At 52.9% G+C, this 20376-nt stretch overlaps 1 protein-coding gene across 1 annotated transcript in view; it reads left to right on the forward strand.

Moving 5' to 3' along the window:
• The window catches only part of XXYLT1 (xyloside xylosyltransferase 1), a 163401-nt gene extending 143865 nt beyond the window's left edge, over nucleotides 1-19536 (forward strand). The window contains exon 4 of the mRNA XM_028100816.2: nucleotides 18001-19536. Coding sequence (XP_027956617.1) covers nucleotides 18001-18397 — 397 coding nt within the window. The 3' untranslated portion in view covers nucleotides 18398-19536. The remainder of the gene's footprint in view (nucleotides 1-18000) is intronic.
• The last annotated feature ends 840 nt before the right edge of the window (nucleotides 19537-20376 follow it).

Raw genomic sequence — 20376 nt, forward strand, 5'->3', positions numbered from 1 at the left:
ATGAATAGGAAACCAGCCCTGTCCACCTGTCCTGCAGAGGTCTGCAGGCTGGTGGGAGAGGGAAGCAGACAGACATGGCTGGACCCCTTGTTGCAAGGAGTGATAGCCCCGCTGTATGTAGGAAGCAGCAGGAGCAAGGGCAGTGGGGACTTCCAAGTGCAAGATCTCAGAAGGCTTTTTGTAGGAGGTGGAAATGCCATATTCCCCCCAAATTACTTACTGTACTTTATTTAGCCTGTTGTCTTTTTTTTTTTTTTTTAAGTATAGATAGGAAGACTTTTTCTCTTCCTTCTTCCATTTCTGTTCAGCAAGAAACAGACCCCCAGGGGCGCCTGGGTGGCTCAGTTGTTAAGCATCTGCCTTCAGCTCAGGTCATGATCCCAGGGTCGTGGGATCGGGCCCCGCATCGGGCTCCCTGCTCCGCGGGAAGCCTGCTTCTCCCTCTCCCACTCCCTCTGCTTGTGTTCCCTCTCTCGCTGTGTCTTTCTCTGTCAAATAAATAAATAAAATCTTAAAAAAAAAAAAGAAACAGACCCCCAATATTACCAAACTACACCTTAAAAATAATTTTTTCTTAAGAACCCCTATACTGAACAAGATTTCAACTATAGTTACTGCATTTAATTCTTCAGCGGATGGTTCTATCTTCGATAAATTGCACAGGGAAGGGGGCTTAGGAACTAGTTTGTTATAACAGATTTCCTTTCAGCAACTTGACTGTGTCCAGACTGACAGTGCAGGCCCCCAACAGCCTTGCTGGGCTGGATGGGTGGATGCTTCAGTGGTGTATGCAAAAGGTGTTTCTCTGTGGTCCTGAGGCCTGGCTGGTGATGGAGGCAGAACACAGCCTGTCCAGGTTCCCCACATGTGAATCCGTGTATTCCTGCATCAGGGTCTGCCTTGTACGTGTGAAGCTGAACAGGTTTCTTTCTCAGAGTTTTATTATTTCAGTCTCTTGCGAAGGGAGAAAGAGAGGAGAAAACTGTGCCTCTTAAACGGAAAGCAAGTGTTGCTTGAGAGCCTGACCTCTGTGCCACATGTCTTCGGCTCCCTTGGAACATTCCATGTTAATTATACAGTACGCCGCGGCCACAGTTTTTCCTTTGGCACACTGGATGTGGCCTGGGACCATGCCAGAGGAGTCCCCCAGTCTCTCCCCTAGGTGGTCCCAGGCTCAGCAGGTACCCCTTACAGTAGGTTGAAACACCATAATTTTCTGAGTAACATCAAAGGGGCTTGTTTTTATGTATGGGGGTGCGGGGGAGGCAGGATTCAGACTTGCTTGCTGAAGATGGATTAGCCATTGGTCTAATTTTTTCTCTTGTCTTTGCTTTAGACCCTAGAAGCAACACTGCTATATATCACATATTGGGCTAAGTTCTCTGAGTCCCTAGCCTTTCCCTGGAAACAAGCAAGACCCTCTCTGAAGCTGCTTGAGGGATGAGAGAGGAAGGGTTTTGATAAATGGTCCTTTTCCAGCCAGACTGGTTCATGCAGCTTCTGAAAGCACCCACCTTTCTCCCGTTGAGCCGCTGGCCTGCAGTGGGCATCAGACCCACTGAGTGGGGAGCACAGGGCTCCAGGCTGACTGCTCTTTGCTTCACTGTGGCCCTCTCATGTGTTAGCAGCCGCCCCTGCTCATGCACAGACATCCAGATGCCAGGTCACTTGAGGAACTGCCCATCAGCACGGCCCGAACTGCCCCTTTCCCCAGCATCACGCACACAAGCACTCAGAGCTAGACGTAGAGACCCTCGGTCTAAGAGACAGGCTTTCAGGCCCTCGCACCCCCTCGCCCCCATCATGCAGGGCACAGGTTATGTGCCAGACCCAGTATTAGACACACAAGGAGAGGAAGGAGAACTCTCATCATCCCCCACCTCTGTGCACCACTGTGTTCATAAGTTACTTCACTGACTTCTCTAGCAAGTTCCCTCTCCTGGGGTATCCCTCTGGAGGTGTGTTGGCTGGTTCCGGTGGAGCTGGTGCCAGGATGCAGTTTGACTGACTCAAAAGCCCTTGCTCTTTCCTCTGCCTTCTCACTACCCAAAATGTGGCTGGTGGAGCACGGCCTCAGCATTGCCTGGGAGCTTGTCAGAAGTGCAGAAGGCAACTCCCTCGCCTGTTGAATCCCAGACCTAAGTTTGGTGTGCACAAGAAAGTTAGAGAAACTCGACCACCCATTGCCCAGTTCCTGTGTGAGAGAAGCCTGATGGGGGGAGTGGAAAAGAGGTGGGGTGGCTGAGAAGACCTCCTTCGAGGCAGGTTTGAGCCGACCTACCCTGGGGGCTCCTGGAAGAGAAGCAGCACCTTCTAGTCAGAATGGCTTCAGCAAATACCTTCCCTATCTGTACAGAGAGTCACGATGCAGCCGCGAAGTTCCCACCCGTGTGGGAGGGCAGACCTCATGAGGATGGGAAGACTTGATACCTGCACAGGGCTCAAGTCCCCCCACATATCCAGAGACTGGGGCTGTGGGAGAGGCAGTCACCTCAGAGTGCGCTCACTGAGGCACAGGCCTCTGGGATGCCCTTCTGAGGAGGAGGGCATGAAGCTTGAAGAGCTTAATTTGGGGAGGTTCCCAAGGTCCCAGGAGTCTGGCTCTGAAGGAGGTGTGGGGGGGGGCGGGTCAAGCTAGGTAGTCATATCCTGTGTCAGCAGCCCTGTGCATTTGTGTCTGGACAGAGTGAGTGGCCAGGAGGCGTGGTTGGGCCACCCTGGGTCTGTGTACATGTGGGCAGGTGTCTGTTGGTCTCAGGCAAGAGGCAGTGAGGGACGAGGCCTCCACAGGATGGGAGTGCAGGGGACGCCAGCCTGCCTAGGGGCGTGGATGTGGGTTTACACCAACTGCTGACAGGCTGGTGAAGCCAGCTGGTGACACTCGGCTGTCATGGGGCCTGGCCTGGCTCTCCTGGGCAGGGTCATGTCTTACCTCCTTTGCCTCCTACCCAGGGTGTGTCCACAGCTGAGGTTTCTTCTTGCTTTTCCTCAGGCTGAGACCAGGTCAGAAACTTGTAGCCTCCCCAGTAAGCCAGCCTTGCAGGTTCCACATGGGGCAGAGAGCAGAGCAGCTCAGCCCCACGTTGGTGGTACGAGGATTTGTGGGATGGGTGCCTTGTCGGGGTGTGGATGGGTGAAGATAAGCACCTAATTAGTTTGGATGTGGGTCAGGTCAGGATGCGTCCTCCTCAGTCGGCAGTCTGGCAGCCTGGCAGCCTGAACTGCCGCGGGAACAAAGGCAGAGAGAAGGTGGCGGGGAACACTTGAGGAAGAAAGGCTGCCCCCTGACCAGCCAGAGAATATTCCAGAAGAAATATGGCTCCAGGAGTAGTGTCTAGCAGAACTGCTGTTATTTTCAGAGGATCCTAATTAGTTTCCTCAGGTAGTGGCTTGGACTAGCATCTAATTTTAATGCCACTTTTGATCTGGTTCTTAAAAATTCCACTCTTCACATTCTCTCAAATCCTAGTTGGCTGTTCTGGTTAAGCCCAGGCCCCAGTACTCCAGAGAGAGCTGAGAAGTCACAGAAGTCTAGGCAGCCCGAGGCATGCCCGTGGGGACACCTGGAGAGAGTGCTAGGTGTGTTGGGGATGAGGGTGTAATTCTGATTCTTTAACCCTTTATGAGGAGCACCACAGGCACTGCAGAGATTCTGGGGAACCGTCTGGAAGGCATGGAGAAGAGACTTAAGCAGAAAGGGGCCCACGAAGGGGCTAAGAGTGTCACTTTCAGTTTGAAGGGGGGAAAAAAATCTCCCTAGGAAATCAGCACAATGCGGCAGGGAGGCAGAGAAGAGCTCACCTGCCCTGGGTGAGGGTGAGGTTGGCTACCGTCTCGAAGGAGCCGGCGAAAGGCACATTTGCTCCAAGTCATCTGGAAAGAAGGGGGCTTGTGAACGGGTCACGCCGGCCAGCATCTCGCGGCTGTCCCCTTCCTCATCTTCCTAGCCTGGTCCTGTGTTTGGAGAAAGGCGCAGAGACAAGAGTGAGCCCCATGGTGCCGGTGCTGAGGCCATTACAGATGACATGATGTCAAGAACCAGAGCGTCTGCCTTCAGCTCGGGTCATGATCCCGGGGTCGTGGGATCGAGCCCCGCATCGGGCTCCCTGCTCAGTGGGGCTCCTGCTTCTCCCTCTCCCACTCTCCCTGCTTGTGTTCCCTCTCTCGCTGTGTCTCTCTGTCAAAATAAATAAAATCTTAAAAAAAAAAAAAAAAACCAGAGCCACAGCAGATCTGAGCCAGGAAGGTCTCTCTGTGGGAGAGGTGGGAGATGGGGGCGTGACCCAGCCCATGTCACTGTGTAGAAGTCAGTGATAATGATGGAAATAGGCCGTGCCGTTTATGCTGCACCCAGAGTGCTCAGGACAGAAACCCAGGCGGAGGGCTCCTCCATCCCCCGTTTCTGTCCGTCCTCAGGTGCAGTCACACGCCTGCCACGGACAAATAGCTCCCCCCACCCTCCACGACACCACCACCACGCCCCCCTGGGGCCCTGCAGCAGCTCCTGCCTCTCCTCCCAGCCAGCCACCACCCTCATACGCACAGACTGGCTCGCTTCAACCCCTGGGTTCTCCTCAGTGCTCATTGCCTGGAACTGCCGAGACGCCCCTGCGGGCCTGCTGAGAGACCAGAAGGGCCCTCAGTTCCGGCGACTGAGGCACGGGGGAGCAGCTGAGACTCCAGGCCACCTTTGAAGAATTGCTTATTTTCTGAATCAGACAGTTCTGATAAACCCCTCCTAATGTTGCTCCTTGATCCAGCCTAGCACGTTTGTGATCTAAGGACAAATTGTTCTGTAAATTCCCTTCTTTAAAAAAGAAAAGTGAAGACGGTGCAGTGGCGTGCCCAGTGGTGAGGCTTCAGGGGCATGAAGGGCGGCTAGCTGTGGGGGCGCCGGGCAGGCCAGGGGCAAGTTGGGTGTCCGGGTGGGCTAGAGGCCAGGCATGTTTTGCTCAGCTGTACTCTGTTTATACAGATGGTCTCTAATGCATTGCCCTCAGCTGAGAAGAGGCTTAAAAAGTCAAGAACAGTCTTTCTACATCTTGGGGCGACGTGGAGTGGTAGGGGTCCCAGTAGCGGAGAAGGCAGAGGAGGATGGGGCACCACCTCAGGGCTGCCTGGGGTGGAGGAAGGTGGCCAGCCCAGCCAGCTCTCTGTATGCCTCTTTTCTGTGCTGAGCGCATGCTCAGTGCTCACCATGCTGCATGATTACCAGAGCCGAGGGGGAGGCTCTGGGCAAGCACGTAACACCGAGCCTGCTTCTAGCCGAGCGGTCTTTCTTGCACATCAGTCCTGGACTCTGCCAGCTTGTCAGCATACACAAATTGTGGGGCTTTGTTGATACATGGAAATGGGTTTTAGAAACAAAAGCAGGTAACACGAAAAAAAATCCACATTGTACTCACACACCGGTGCTACATTTAGAGAAAGATTAATTATTGGAGTTTGATGATCATTCTGGGCATAAAACCATAGGCTTTCAAAACAGGAAAGGAGCCTGGGGCTGATTAATCCGCTTAACAGATGCAAGAACTGAGGCCTCGGGAGGGGAGATGACTTGCTCACGGTCACCCTACTGGTGGTTGCGGAGCCCTGTGACAGCGTGGGGGAAGCAGGCCTGTGTTCGCCGCAGAGAACCCACATTGCTTCTCAGCAAGTGTGTGCGTCCACGGCTTCCATCATCTCGTGCGTTCCTCAAAAACCCCTTCCAACCACCCTAGTTCCGTACAGGAACCCTGGGGCACAGAGCGTTGTAGTGCCTTCTCTGGGCCAGTAAGCAGAGGACCAGGATTTGAATCTGGACCGTCTGCTCCCAGAACCTGCATTCTTAACCCCATGACGTACCAGTACTTTTTCCAAGATGGTGGAAAACTAATGTATTCCTGCTGCCCTGCCCTGCCTCCCCTTCCACTCCAGACTAATGGCTAATCCCTGGGATAGAAGGTGGCAGAGCTGGGCCCTCCCTCCTGGTGCCATAAGCACGCTGCTTCCAGGAAACATTTCCCTAGTGGTCCCCCGCCCGCCTTGCTCCCCCTTCCCAGAGCTGTGATAAAGTGAGAAGGTACAGGAAGGTATTAGCATAAAATCTGTATGAAATTTGTAAGTGGCTCTATATGTACCTACTTTATGGCCGTTTGCAAGATAAAATGACATCATTGCTACTATCCTGGTTTTCATCTCTTTATAAAAATACCATTTTTTTTCCTTCTGAGTGTATGACCCTTGAGCCAGCAGCATCAGAATTACCTGAGAGCTTGCCAGAAATGCAGCCTCTGAATGAGAATCTGCATTTTAACGAGATCCCCGGCGAGTCCCTCACACAGTGAAGTCTGAGAAGCGCCGCTGCCCAGAACGGCCTCCTGTGTCCTTGCTTGTGCTTGACAAGTGGGAGAGCCTCAGCATTTGTCAGTTGCCAGTGTGCCAATCACTGTTTTTACCCTTGACCAAGACCCCTGCCACAAATGTAGTATAGGACAGTGAGCAAGGACAGGCAAAGGTAGAGGTGGCTTAAATGAAGTGGGAAGGCTCACAGATTTTTTTTCTGGGCTTGAGAAATACCACATTTTGCTGCAGCTCGATTGCCTTTGTACCTGGGTCAGCTATGCCCACATAGTCTCCCCAACACCCAGCTCCCGGGGTGGAACACGCCCTTCTGTGAGGGTGAAGGGTGCTGGGCTGGATCGATTGAGCTTAATTCTGGACACAGGAGTAAATTCTACACCTGCTCTTCCCCATCGCCCTTACTGCACACGACTGAATTTTGCTCACTGTCCTGGAAAGCACCCCAGCATGTGTCCTGGGCACTTCTTTTCTGTGTCGCCTAGTGCTGTGGGCTTACTGGGGGCAGTGAGCCGATTCTGAAGGTAACTCTCTCTGGCTTTGTCTTCACCCTGATGAAAGTCCCTCCCTCAGCCTCAGTTCGGGGAAAGGGCAGGATTATGGAGCTAAGCTGGGGCCTGGCCACCCATGCCAGGCCAACTACATGTGGGTATTTGGCAGCCCAGCCTGCTGGCTGCACACCCTACAGTCTCTTGGTTAGATCTTAGGGCTTCTACCAGATTTGAGCTTCTCCCTAGCAGTGATGTACAAGCCTTGTATTTGGAGGCCTGGCATCTTCCAGGGCCATTGCCAGGAAGGGCATTGTCCAGAGGGCTGTGGGCACCCCTGGGTCAGGTTACCATCTGGGTCCCTTCATTGATAATCTTTGTCACAGTGGCACCTCATCACAGATATGCATTCCTTGGCTCATGGGGCTGACATTTCTACGTCACTTTCTCTGTCCTCACCCTGAGAGAAATGCAAGCTTTCAAAACAAGTCTCCTCCAAATGTGTCACTTTGATATGTGGACTGTTTGGGGCTGAAGGCAGTGGACACCTACAGGCTCAAGAGAAACTTTTGCTCCTCTCTTAACTACCTAGAAGAATCTAAATTGAGAGTCTTTCCCAGAGTAGGAGTTACTACTAGAGATAAATTTTATCTAAATGATCCATCAATATGGCAGGGCAAACATCTAATTACTAAACATCTGCTCTTCTTTTTATTGCCCTGTGAATTGCCCTCCTCCCCTTTGATGCCCCGGCCCTATTCCATTCCTTAGCTCAGGACGGCATATCTACCTCACTTTACCTTTCTGTCTTTGAACTTCTCATGTATGTAGGGTTCCTGTTTGTACAAAATTAATTTTTATTTTCTCCTGTTAATCTGTTTGATGTCACTTTAATTCTAAGACCAGGTGGAAGAACCTTTGAAGGATAGAGGAAATTTTTTTCTTCCCCAACAGAGACCTGGCTACCCTCAGTAAAGAAAGACCCCTGTGGCTGTAGTTCACAGGGCCCAGGGTACATTCTCCCCCAACTGCCTTTCTAAACTATTGTTCCACCACCTTCATTCACCATTCTCCTCTTTTAAATTCTACCATCTGATTTTACAGTATCTTGTTCCTTTGTTCATTCCATTCTTTAATCCATCCAACCATTCATCCTTTTGAAACTTAAGAGTTCTCAAGGCCTGCTGTGAACCAAATGCCCACACTAGGCCTCAAGTCATAAAGATGAATAACACATTCTGGTTATCAATGCCAGGGTTCCTGACTCCACTCAGACTTCCATACTCAGGAAAATCCTTTTTCCATCTTTTATTGACTCCTCACTGCCCTTGGAAACCATTTCTCTTTCTCAAACCCTTTTTGGTACCCAAGTCCCTCTGTCTCCATAAATGACTTTACCTCCTAACCTTCCCAAGACTTAGACTTCACCCTCAATGACCTTTCTCAGTGTCCCTGATTCCCACTTCAGAACCTGTATCTTCTCATTATGTCCTTTCTCTAGTCTCAGATGTGTCCTGAGATTTCCCTCTTCTTGGTAAACTCTTCGGCCTGGCTCCTGTGACCATGGGCAAATGGTTCGTATCCCCCTACCATACTTTGCTCATCTGTAACATGGAGAGAATACTACTTACCTCATTTGTTTGTTAATAAACATTAAATTAGGACTTAAAACAGGGTCTGCCACATAGTAAATGCTCACTAAGTATTAGCCATCATCATGATGATCATTCCTCAAAGTACCCACCCTGCCACTCACCCTGTATTTCTTACCTCTTTAGTCTGGCATACACATTCCTCTCCCTGGGCATACAGATACCCCCCCATCCACATCTCACCCCGTGCTAAGTGCCCAGCTCCTTAGTCTCTGTCACTCACCTCTGTCAGAGGTCTGTAGTCTCCTGTAGCATTTCTAAGTTCCCTTCCTTTGCAGCTGTCAATACTGTCCATATTCTCACATGCAGCGAGGTAATGGGGGCAGTTTAGAGTGGGTGCGGAGCCAGGAAGATCCAGGGCAGACTATCTAGAGAATAGGGAGCGGTGGACCCCCAGAGGCTCCCCAGGGGCCAGCAAGCAGGCTCTGCGGGGGGACGCACGGGACGATGCAGTCAGAGGGGACCTATCCCAGTTCCCCATCACTGGAGCAGAGCGCCTTCTGATGGCAGGGTTCACAGAGGGAGAGCCGAGTGAGTAGGTAGCTCAGGTGGGGTTTGAAGAACCATGAAGCCATGATGAGGTCATCATTACTGTCACTGAAATTGTCGAGAGTGCATTTCCCGGCTCCTCTTCTTCCATCCCCTAAATGTTAGAACTCCCCAGAGTTCTGTCATGCTTGCTTTGTGCCGCTGCCTGCCACCTGTCCCTAAGCACCTGCAGGGCTCTCCCCCATCACTGTTCCCGCTGACATCTGTTCAAGACTGAACGGGCCACTCCCCTTTTTATCCTCCCAGCCTTGCCCTGGCTGTTGGTGTCCACCGTCCCTGTCGCACCCCAGGCATGAAGCCCCTCAGAGCTCCATCTGCCTGCTTGAAGCCTCCAGTGCCTCTTCCTCCATCATCTGTCCCTTGTCCCTCCCCAGGCCCTTCCCACGCAGCCCTCCAGGGCCTAGCCCAGTTCAGGCACAGCATGCTCGGGAGCTGTTTGTCAGATTGAGTGACCGCAAGTGCCCCAGCCCACCCACCTGTGTTCACAGCTCTGGGGCAGCAGGTGTGGGAGGGCGGGTGGAGATGTCCCCTGGGCATGGGCAGCGGCGGCGGGGGGGCGGAGACGTGAGAAGAGGACTGGCAACTCAGAGAAGGGCGTCCCACCCTCCTGTGGGCACAGGGAAATGGGAAGCCTCGGGGCCCTGGCTGTGCCATGCCATGGGAGGCCTCACACCGAGCAGCTGTCCTTCCAGAGGTCTCCGGGGGAAAGGAGGACTGTGGGTGTTTGGAGGGCCGCCAGGCTCAGAATTGGTCGGGCCATCTTGTAGCAGGTCAGAGGCCTTCCTGGCAGGGATGTCCACCCTCCCTGATCCACTGCTGTGCCGGGTTTTCCAGAGATGGTCGGTCATAGCTGGTGCGGCTTTGGGAATGAGCCAGACAGCGCTGGTCACCTTTATTCCAGACTTCATTGAGCAGGAAGCCATGTCGAAACAGAAGCCTCCAGATGGTTTTCTGGCTGGCTAGGTGGATGATGGCTGCTCTCTGAGGTACTACAGAGAGGAGGTACTACACCATGAGAGGAGCCCGGGCACGGTGGGGCTCTGCCCTCCTGTGCCAGTTAGGGCCACCCCTCATGGGCCTGGCGCTCGGCAGGGTTTGTGCACCCATGTGCTCCTGGAGTCCCATCATAGCTCTGTGGGTGTCTCACCCCCAGGCCCATGTTAGCGCTGGGCAAACCAAGGCCCTGAGAGGCCCGGGGGCTTGTACAGCTTGCCCTTACCCCTGGCCTCCTGAGTCCAGAAGCAGACCCCTTCCTCGCACGACAGACACTGTTGGTGTGCTCGTGTCAGGGTCTCCTCCCCTTGCTCGACCACCAGTTTCTTGAGGGCAGGAATGTTCTACTTGCCATTGTATCAGTTGAGTCTGATAGGTGCTCCATGCAATATTTGGGTGACCGCTGACTGATTACTCTCTCAACTCCGAGTGCTGTCTCGTGCTCCTACTTGTCTCACTAAGAACTAGGAGATACCACAGGGTGGATTTTTGGGCATCATTCTGCAGGCTGACCGGTGTTGCATCACTTCTTACCCCCCCACCCCCATCCCTACACCCACATTTCTGAATCCCTCTGCTTTGCTCAGTAGCCTGCGTGTCCCGCTACAGACACCTACCCTCCTTTTGTGACCCTCCTAGACAGATGCGACCCAGCCTGTCATGACTGTCTGTCTCAGCCCACTGGGGGTGGCAGGGGTCAGGGAATTTGCTGAGGGCAGCTCTAGCCTCCACAGGTGCCCTCGCAGTCTGGACAGTGAGAACACAGGTGAAGGTAAGCTGTGTGCTATTTTCCTCCGTCTTCATTAGAGAGTGTTATGGGCCAACTGTGTGCCTCCCCCCGCCCCCTTCAGATGCTGAAGTCCTAATTCCCAGTGCCTCAGACTGTGACCTTATTTGGAAATAGGTTTGTCACAGATGTAATGAGTTAAGATGAGGTCACACTGGAGTAGGTAGGCCCCCTAGCCCAGTATGACTAGTATCTTAAAAAGGGGAGATTTGAGGGCGCCTGTGTGGCTCAGTTTGTTAAGTGTCTGCCTTCGACTCGGGTCATGATCCCAGGGTCCTGGGATCGAGCCCTGCATCGGGCTCCCTGCTCACCGGGGAGCCTACTTCTCCTATGCTCTCTCTCTCTCTCTCTCTCTCTCTCAAATAAATAAATAAATAAATAAAACGTTTTAAAAAGCGGGGTGGAGATTTGGACACAGACACACAAACAGGGAGAATGCTATGTGAAGATGAAGGCAGATGTGGGATGATGCTACTAAAAGGAAGCCAAAGGTTGCCAACCAACCCCCAGAGGTTGGAGAGAGACACAGAACAGGTTCTTCCTTAGCCCTCAGAAGGAACCAACCCTGCCGACACCTTGATCTCAGACTTGCAGCCTTCAGAGCAGAGGAAGAAAAATTTATGTTGTTCAAGCCCACCTAGTCTGTGATGCCCCAGCAGACGTAGAGAGCTCAGTGGTCTAGCACGTAAGAATGAAGAGCCCAGTGTCCAGGTCAGCTCTCTAGAAAATTTGTAATAAAAGCTACCCCAGTGCCCTGTTGTGACCCCCCCCCCCGCCCCTCCTCCAGCTAAAGGCTCCAACAAGGTATTCAGAAAACACAGACTCAGCAGATGTTAACCCCTTTCTCCCTCCTCTTCACCCCCAGACCTTCCTCAGCTCATCTTACTTCCATGAGCCCACATTCTCTCAGACTGGGGCGGGCAGTACAGAGATGCCAGTTTGCAAAGTAGGAAACTTGGCAGCTTCTGGTGCAGGGAGGGGTGAATGGGGGACCCTGGTGTTTCTGGTTCCTTCTGGAGGAGGGCCTTGAGGAAATCCCTGCAGTGTGCCTCCCCCGCCCCTCATCCCTGGGGAGTCTCTTTTGGGTCTCAGTACCCCCAGAAGTCCTCTGCTCTCCTGCCAGGCCACCTGGTTCCAACACCCCCAGCTCTGCCCACGTGCCCCCTGCCTCAACCGTGACATGTTGTCCTCTCTCAGTTCTGGGCATATTGTGGTTGGAAACTCAGTTGCTGACCTGCAAACAGGGCTGGTGTTTGAAAGCAAGCACATGTTTCTTTTGAGATCCTGCAAACAAGGGCAAGCACACGCCTTCCACCTGCTGCCCCCAGCAAAAGCCCCGTCGGCCACTTGGGGGCCCAGCTCCCCTTCCAGGTGCAGACATGTTAAGCCTGGAGGAGCTAGTCCCTGCCAGATGGGAAAGCGTGAACTCTCTGCCTTCCGAAAGCTTGGCACTAAGTGGCACAGTCTCACCTGCCACAGGGCTTGTTGAGTGGTGGGAGAGAGCAGTCGCCTTCTCTGAGCAGAGCATTTGTGGGAAAGCAAAATCATCAGCCTGGGATTGGGGGGGTTGCCTTTTCAGTGGTGTGACTCCAGGCAGAGCAATTTCCGAGCCTCAGTGTCCTCATTTGTAAAATAGGCAGGTGAACTAAGAATCATCCTGAGTCTTTAGGTTCTGGTAGCCTGTGGTTCCAGGAGGGACCCCTCTCATCCTGGTCCTGCCACCACTAGCCTATGTGACTTCGGGAACGTTTCTGTCCAGCAGAGCTAGAGACCTGACTTGCTAGCAAGAGATCCTGCTGAGGGGCAGCTGTGACTCCTGACAGTGAGGAACGCCCTAGGGAAATGGCCATTTATTATTATTTTTTAAGTATTTTATTTATTTATTTGGCAGAGATATAGCAAGAGGGAACACAAGCAGGGGGACTGGGAGAGGGAGAAGCAGGCGTCCTGCCGAGCAGGGAGCCCCAAGGCAGACGCTTAACGACTGAGCCACCCAGGCGCCCCGGAAATGGCCGTTTAAAGCCTCACAGTGTCAGCAGTCTATGTCGTCTCCAGGTTGATACCCAGGGCCATGGTTCCCCTAAAGAACTGGAGAGTCTGTGCCCATCTCCCAGGACTTCAGCTCAAGGCAGGAATGAGAGACACTGTCCTTCCTCCGAAATCAGCCCCACATCACCCAGAACTGTCCCCTGGTCACTTCGCAGGCCCTGGGGTGGACAGAACACTGGGCTACTGAGCATTGCTCTTCACTCCTGGCCTTTCCTCTCAAAGGACTAGAAAACAGGGTCCCTTCCAAGTCAAACAAGAGCTAATTGGTCCTGGGAACAAGCATGGGCATAAAGGGAGTATTTCCTGATTCCAGCCTCCACTGATTAGACAGCATCCAGACGGCATGCTTCCTCTGGGAAGAGGCCCAGCCTTGCTTGCTCATTGGTGACTTTGCACTTGACTCTGATGCACACTTGAGGGGTAAGCCACAGGGAGGAGAAGTGCCACACATGACACTGTCCTTTGGAACCTCAGAAAATGGAGCCCTCTTTGCCTGAAAACCAGCAGCTTGAACTCAGCTTCAGTCAGCACGGGCTTCTAGAACCTTCTTAGTGAGCCTGATTCGGATTGGCCAGGCTCATTGTTGTGTTCCCATCTTTCTTCTCAACCCTCTCGGAAGTGAAAGTGGAAAGCTGTGTGTCTTAGGATCCAAGAAAGACCAGCCCAGGAGAAAATCATGGAAAGATAGGGGGGCAGGAGGGTCTGTGGATTGGGGTGGTGGGAGGAGTAAGGGTTATTCATGACAACACGCGTTCTTTCCCAGGTTCTCTGGCCAGGCTCTCTAGTTGAGAGACTTGTTGGAGTGACCTTGGCAATGATCATCCGGGAAAGACTTGAAGGGAGGAAATGACTTTGCTTTTCAAAATGATTTCAAATACCTCTTTCCGTAAAGATGGGTTTTCTTCATGAAAACTAGTGTACTCATTTTTAATCGTTTTTTTTAATGAGTATTAGTTAGGGCATACTCAATAGAACAAATTTAGGAAATTCATTGCCCATACCTGGAAGAATGTACTTGAAGCTTCTTAATTTGTATTTTCCCAACAAGCCTCGTTGATTTGTGGAAAGACTCAGTATTTACAGTGGACTGCCTCCATGAGGGCTTTTTTCACATTTGAAGTTATTTCTGAAGAAGAAATCCTGTCCCCTCTAATGTGTGTCTCCGGGTGACAGTGGAGGATGGAGACAAGCCTCTGCAGAGGCCCAAGTCCAGGATGAGTCAGGGCAACTTGGTGGACTGTGGGCTTGGAGCTTAATCTGAGAAACTTCTGGAAGCTCCAGGACTCGGAACCAGATACCTGCATTCATACAGAGGCTCCTGCAACCTCAGCACATACCACTGGCAGTGCCCTGTGAATATATATTCATCAGCCCCAGGCCCTGTGAGGAAGGCGAGGGTCTGGGGCCCTCTCTGACCCCCCTCAGAGAGGCTCTTGGGTCTGACCCCCTCCCAGCGAGGCACCAGCAGCTTCTGCCTCACCTGCCAGCCAGGTCCCCAGAGGCCGTGGCCTTGGCAGTGTCAGCCAGCTTCAGCAATTAGATTGAAATCCAAGTGCTGCTCCCGGGAACCTTAGCCCATGGAATCTGAGGCTCAGATGAAAGGGACTTTAGAGACCAGAGCCCTCGAGTTCGAGTCGGGCCTGCCCCTGACGCACCCGGGATCTCTAGTCCGTACCTGTGAGAATGCGGGCCGTGACGTCCCCGCGCTGCCCAGGAGCCGAGGTGGGGGACGGAAGAGGGCTTTGCTGTCCTCGCTGTGCTGCGGCAGCTAAGGAACCGGCCGGACCACCACGCCCGTGCTTGCGAGCTCCAGTCCCTCCACATCTCTGTGTCCTCTCCACCCCAAGGCCGGTGTGGTTCCTCCACACAAACCAGCTAACACGGAAGCCAGGAAAACCCACCTCCGTCCAAGTGGCTGCTCTGTCTGTCTGGGTTCATTCTGAAGCAGTAGGCATGCTTTAAACAAGGGCACCCTGGAAATAATTTTGTACTTAGGGAATCACTGTTTCACTTTCAGGCTGTTTTTCTGCTTCAGCAGACATCCTGGGCAGCTTGCGTTTCCAATTTCCTGTCCCTCCTTCGCTTCTCCTTACAAATCATAATGTGCTGATGTCCCAGACCTGGTTCTCTCTGGCTTTGTTATAAAATGCCTCTCTGTGCTGATAGCACCGGCAGGGCTAGGCATGAGCTTCCCAAAGAGCCACCTGCGTTATGGGCTCCACCTGGAAGGATGCTCGTTTTTCTCTCTCTGCCTCTGGCCCTGCTGTCCTGAGCCCAGCAAGTTCGGTAGCAGGTCAGTCTGGTAGAGACGGGGAAGCTCCGTGGAGTACCGCAGGGCTGTGGATGACCTTTCCACTCCCTAGCTTGCTCAAGAGTAGAGACTGTACTGAGCCCTTTGAAAAGCCCTGAGCACCCTCTCGTGGTCCCTCACCACACCGGAGAAATGTGGCCCTGGGGGCTCGAGTGCTCGGTGCAGCGGCTCGCTTTCCATCTGCAGCTGCAGCTTTGTGTCCTGACATTTTCCTGCCCGCTCTGGTTCCAGACGATACCGAAGGCTACGTAGCCTGAGCCACACCGACCTTTCCATCATTCCTTGTCAAGTAATTTCATGTTCTGAAGGCCCCGCCGTGTGGGCGCCATGCGAGGTGCTGAGGTTCTGGAGAGGCCTCACAGATCGGGGAGGGCGGACTTGACCACCAGCCTGTGCTCTGTTCGCCCTCCCCTGGTCCTCTGGGAAGGGGAGAGACGAGACCTGGGGGAAGAACGGAAGGAGGATGATGGCCTCGAGGTGTCCAGGGCCTCCACAGGCCCAGTCCTGCCTGTCTACTCCAGATGTCTCCTCTCCCACGCCTCCCCTCCCTGGTGAATGCTTCTCCTCTCTCCCCGAAGGCTGAATCCTTGCCTTGGCGGTAAAGCTCCCCTCCTCCTGGTTGGAGGGCTCCTCCTCTCCCATGCTGTGGTGGCCCAGATTCATTGGGTAGAATGTTAGTGGCTTGCAACCTGGACCCGAAGGTAACCATTTGGAAGAAATATGGCAAAATGGACCAAGTTGCCAGAGCACATTCCAGTGCCCCTGTGATCCCATCACCGCAGGCTTTTGTGGTTAGAAGGGCTCCAGCATCTCCGTGTGCTCTGGAAGCTTATTTTTGCCAAGGTTGTTATCACCAAGCAGGCGCCAGAGCTTGTTCCACTCACAGTCCAATTACAGCACAATTCAAACAATAGACCTGTTATTCCGCTTGTCAGAATGTCCAGAGGGAATGCTTTTCCCCTTACCAGGATCAGACTCTTGGTGCCCTTTGTGATACACGAGACCTCAAGGAAGGTCTCTCTGATTCCCAGACACAGAGCAGTGTGTGGGAACTGGGAAATGGATCTCTGTGGCTGCCGTGGGGTCTGCTCTTCTTTCCCCTGCACCGGCTGCTTCACCACACAGATCCTGCCCTGTGACTGGTTGGGGGAGTGACCTCTGGGAGGCTCAGGGGGTGGCACTTGCAGGCTGGGGGCAGACTTGGCTTGCCCCGATGCATCCCCCATCCCGAGGACTGTCGAGGGAAGGGGCAGAGCTGGTAAAAATAGGTGGGATGTGGTGTAATGTGGACTACGCTCCTGCCCCTTGCCCACAACAAAGGGCCTGCCATCTCCCTGCCGTCCTGCAGGCTGCAGGCTCCTCTGGCGACATGGAGCCCAGGCCCCCCCTCTGCGTCCTGCCGCAGCCCACCCCGGCAGCGTGCACGGGAACTTGCACAGGAGCTTAAGGAGGTTGGAGAACAGAGTGGCTGGCACTCTGACCATGTCACCCACAAGGAGGTTTCTGGATCTGTCTCCCCTTCTCCAAATGGAAGCATTTGGATAGAAGACCTGGAAGGGTCCTTCTGGCGCTAACACCCCATGAACTGTAGACCTAGATCAGATTTCCATATCTGCCTTGAGAGAAGACTGAGGAGACGTTCCCTCTAAAATAGCCATAATTCTACCTGGCTGTTCCCCAGCTGCTTTTCACTCTAACCCACACGTGTGGGCCCTGAGCTGTGTTTCAGGCCTCCAACCCCTGTCCAGCCTTTCAGAAGTGCGAGGCTTGGGCCTTAATAAATGAAGCTTGTTCTAAAGCAGAAACCCAGTTTATTTTAGCCTGCATGTAGCTTTCTACCGCTTTACCAGATTACTGCTCAGAAGTACTTCCCCCACCTCTCTCCTCTCCTTTTCAAGATCACAAAGAGAGGAGCGCCTGGGTGGCTCAGTTGGTTAAGCATCTGCCTTCGGCTCAGGTCATGATCCCAGGGTCCTGGGATCGAGCCCCAGCGGGGAGCCCGCTTCTCCCTCTCCCTCTCCCTCTGCCTGCTTGCTCTCTCTCTGTCAAATAAATAAATAAAATCTTTAAAAAAAAAAAAAAGATCACAAAGACAAGGGGATAGAAAGTTCTACCAGGATTGTTGCCATCTTAAAAAGTAGACTCTGGGGCGCCTGGGTGGCTCAGTTGGTTAAGCAACTGCCTTCAGCTCGGGTCATGATCCTGGAGTCCCGGGATGGAGTCCCGCATCGGGCTCCCTGCTCAGCGGGGAGTCTGCTTCTCCCTCTGACCCTCTTCCCTCTCGTGCTCTCTGTCTCTCATTCTCTCTCTCTCAAATTAATAAATAAAATCTTAAAAAAAAAAGACTCTGGAGCCAGATGCCTGGGTTTAGTCCCTGGTTCTGCAGCTGCATACTCATTAGCTGTGTGACCTCAGGCAAGCTGTAGAACCTCTCTGTGCATCATTCTCCTCTGCTGGGAAGTGGACAGACCATCCCAGAGAGCACCCGTCTCATAGGCTGTGGAGGGTAGGAAATAAGCTGATTTTGTGCAGTGCCCGCTGCTTGCTGAGTCCTATACAAACGTTAGCAATGTTGCATTCCTGAAGGAGCAGAGGCGATGGGAAGACCGTGAGGCTTGGAGTCAGGAGGCCTGGGTCTGAGTGCAGTTGTGCCACTTTCTGGTGGTGTGGTGCCGATTCTGAATCTAAGAACCTCCCAGTTCTCAGAGCAGTAAAACTGGAGTGAAAATGGCATCTCTCTCCAGGCTGTTTGTGAAGACCCAGGAAAATAGGGCCGGCAGACGGTTTTACCCGCACAAACCCAGTGAAATCTGCTCTCTTTCCCCTTCCCAGGCACACATTCTGGCAGTTCCGCCACGAGAACCCCAAGACGCGGGTTGGGAACCCTCCCCCCGAGGGGCTGCCCGGCTTCAACAGCGGAGTGATGCTGCTGAACCTGGAGGCCATGCGCCAGTCGGCCCTCTACAGCCGCCTGCTGGAGCCGGCCCATGTGCAGCGGCTGGCCGACAAGTACCGCTTCCGCGGCCACCTCGGGGACCAGGACTTCTTCACCATGATTGGCATGGAGCACCCCGAGCTCTTCCACGTGCTGGACTGCACCTGGAACCGGCAGCTTTGCACCTGGTGGAGGGACCACGGCTACAGTGACGTCTTTGAGGCTTACTTCCGGTGTGAGGGCCACGTCAAGATCTACCATGGGAACTGCAACACCCCCATCCCGGACGCCTAGGTCCATCCCCATCTGCCATGCCCTTGGGTGTCCGGGGGAGCCCAAGGGGCACCCCTGTTACCGGCCCCAGGCTGGCGTCCGAACCTCCGTGGGGATGTGCTCCCGGACGAGGTGCTGCCGCTGTCCCGCCCAGGGAGGACTGGCCTATGCGTTGCTGGTGCTCGGGGCCGTTTCTCTGCGGGGGGCCAGGCATGGTGGAGGGCCAACACACAGACATCTTCCAGGGGGCTCGGACACAGGCGCCTAAAGAGAAGAAAGGAAAGACAATGGCCCTTCGTGCCCTCAGCCCCCAAACAATGGAAGTCCTTTCAAGTACCGGCATTTCTTAGACCAAATACAAATTTATTTTAAATTGACAAGCTTCCCTTTTGCCAGAAGGAACAAACAGTACTGCTAGGGCTCCCAGAGAGCGCCGAACGAGCGAGCCAGGGTTTTCACAGCCAGCGCCAAGTTGAAGCATCCAGTGAATGCCCACCTTCCGCACGTGCACCGTAGGAGGCTGTGTGCTTGTTCCCACCACGCCCACAGTGCCCGGTCGGGGTGTGAAGGTCACCACCGGCTCGGGGAGGGCCTGGAGGGCCAGCCGCGGCCCACCTGAGAAACCCGGCCTCATTACTGTAGCTTCCCCAGCTTCCCGCTCCCAGCCGCATCCCAGAACCTCATTATCCCTCCTTCATCCCAGCCGGCTTCAGGTGACCAGACGGTGCTCGGAAGTCAGATCCTCCATCAAAGAACAGAGCTCGGCCACCCCCAGGGACAGGAGATAGAGTCGTCTGGATGGAGAAGATGCATTCCAAAGAGGAGCCCCTCAGTTTCTGCACATAACCGGGTGGCTCCGAAGGGGGGTCGCTCATAGACTGATAGGCATTCAGTCTCTGTTTAAAACATCATCCTGTGATTTTTCTTACTGCATCATATTAGACCCTGTTCCTTCTAAGAAATTAGGTTCTTCTCTGAATGAGTTCCCTTGTAAGATGCAGACATGAAGCCCCTGACGGTGCATTTTGTCTAGTTCAGCAGAGGTCCTCGGGGGAGAACTGTGGTTGGATTTTCATCTCCTTTGATTTCCATTTCATTCACTTTCTTATTTCTCTTCACCATGAGTGAGAATAGCTAATAAACAAGCTTTGAGAACACAATGATTATGTTGTTTCTTCTCTGATCACAGTTTACGGCTACCTGGAGGTTCTGAATCAAGAGTGCAGTCAGTGTTATTCAGAGCCCCCCCCCCCCCCCCCCCCCGCAAACGTCCACATGACGGAGCTTAGTGTGCTCCCTGGCCATGGGGACGGGGAGGGCAGCCGGGTCGTATCGGGGTCACTAGAGAATCATCTCCTGGAAGCAAGAACAGCCCCTTCCCTCCTTACTCCAAACTGTCCGGTTACATCATCCCCTGACCAAACGGAGCACGTCTCTCTCCTGCCTCTGCTCCGGCAGAATTGGCCTGTTCTCCTAGGTACTTGATTTCCTATTTATAGCTGCTAGTTGCTGAACACCTGCTGTGCACCGAGCATTGTTTTGGGGGATTTATGCACAACCGATAATGCTCACGAAAACCTCATGAAGGTGATTCCAATTTTCAAGTTTATTGTAAGAAAATAACTAGAGATGTGGATAGAGAGTCATTATCACACCAGTTGTTTTAAATAGAAAACAACTGGGATCAACTTAAAATGTTGACTAGGGGGGTGGGTAAATTATGTTACATCCATATAATAAAATAGTTTAGGCATTAAAATCGTATTTTTCAAGAATATTCAATGCCTTGGGAAATGCTTACAATGTGCTGTTAAGTAAAGAAGGCAAAATATAACATTATATGTACAGTATGATCCTCACTTTATTTTTGTAAAATTACATATTTGTGTGTATGCGTATATGTAAAAAGAGAGCCTGTTCCACTGTATTTAATTAGTTCAAATCCTAAAAAACCATATGTTTCAAACACCACACTAAAAACAATTTTTTTTCAATGTGAA

This window comes from Eumetopias jubatus, unplaced genomic scaffold, assembly GCF_037043125.1.
Source record: "Eumetopias jubatus isolate StellerSeaLion01/CBP00866 unplaced genomic scaffold, mEumJub1_p1.0 scaffold_1, whole genome shotgun sequence".
NCBI lineage: Eukaryota > Metazoa > Chordata > Mammalia > Carnivora > Otariidae > Eumetopias > Eumetopias jubatus.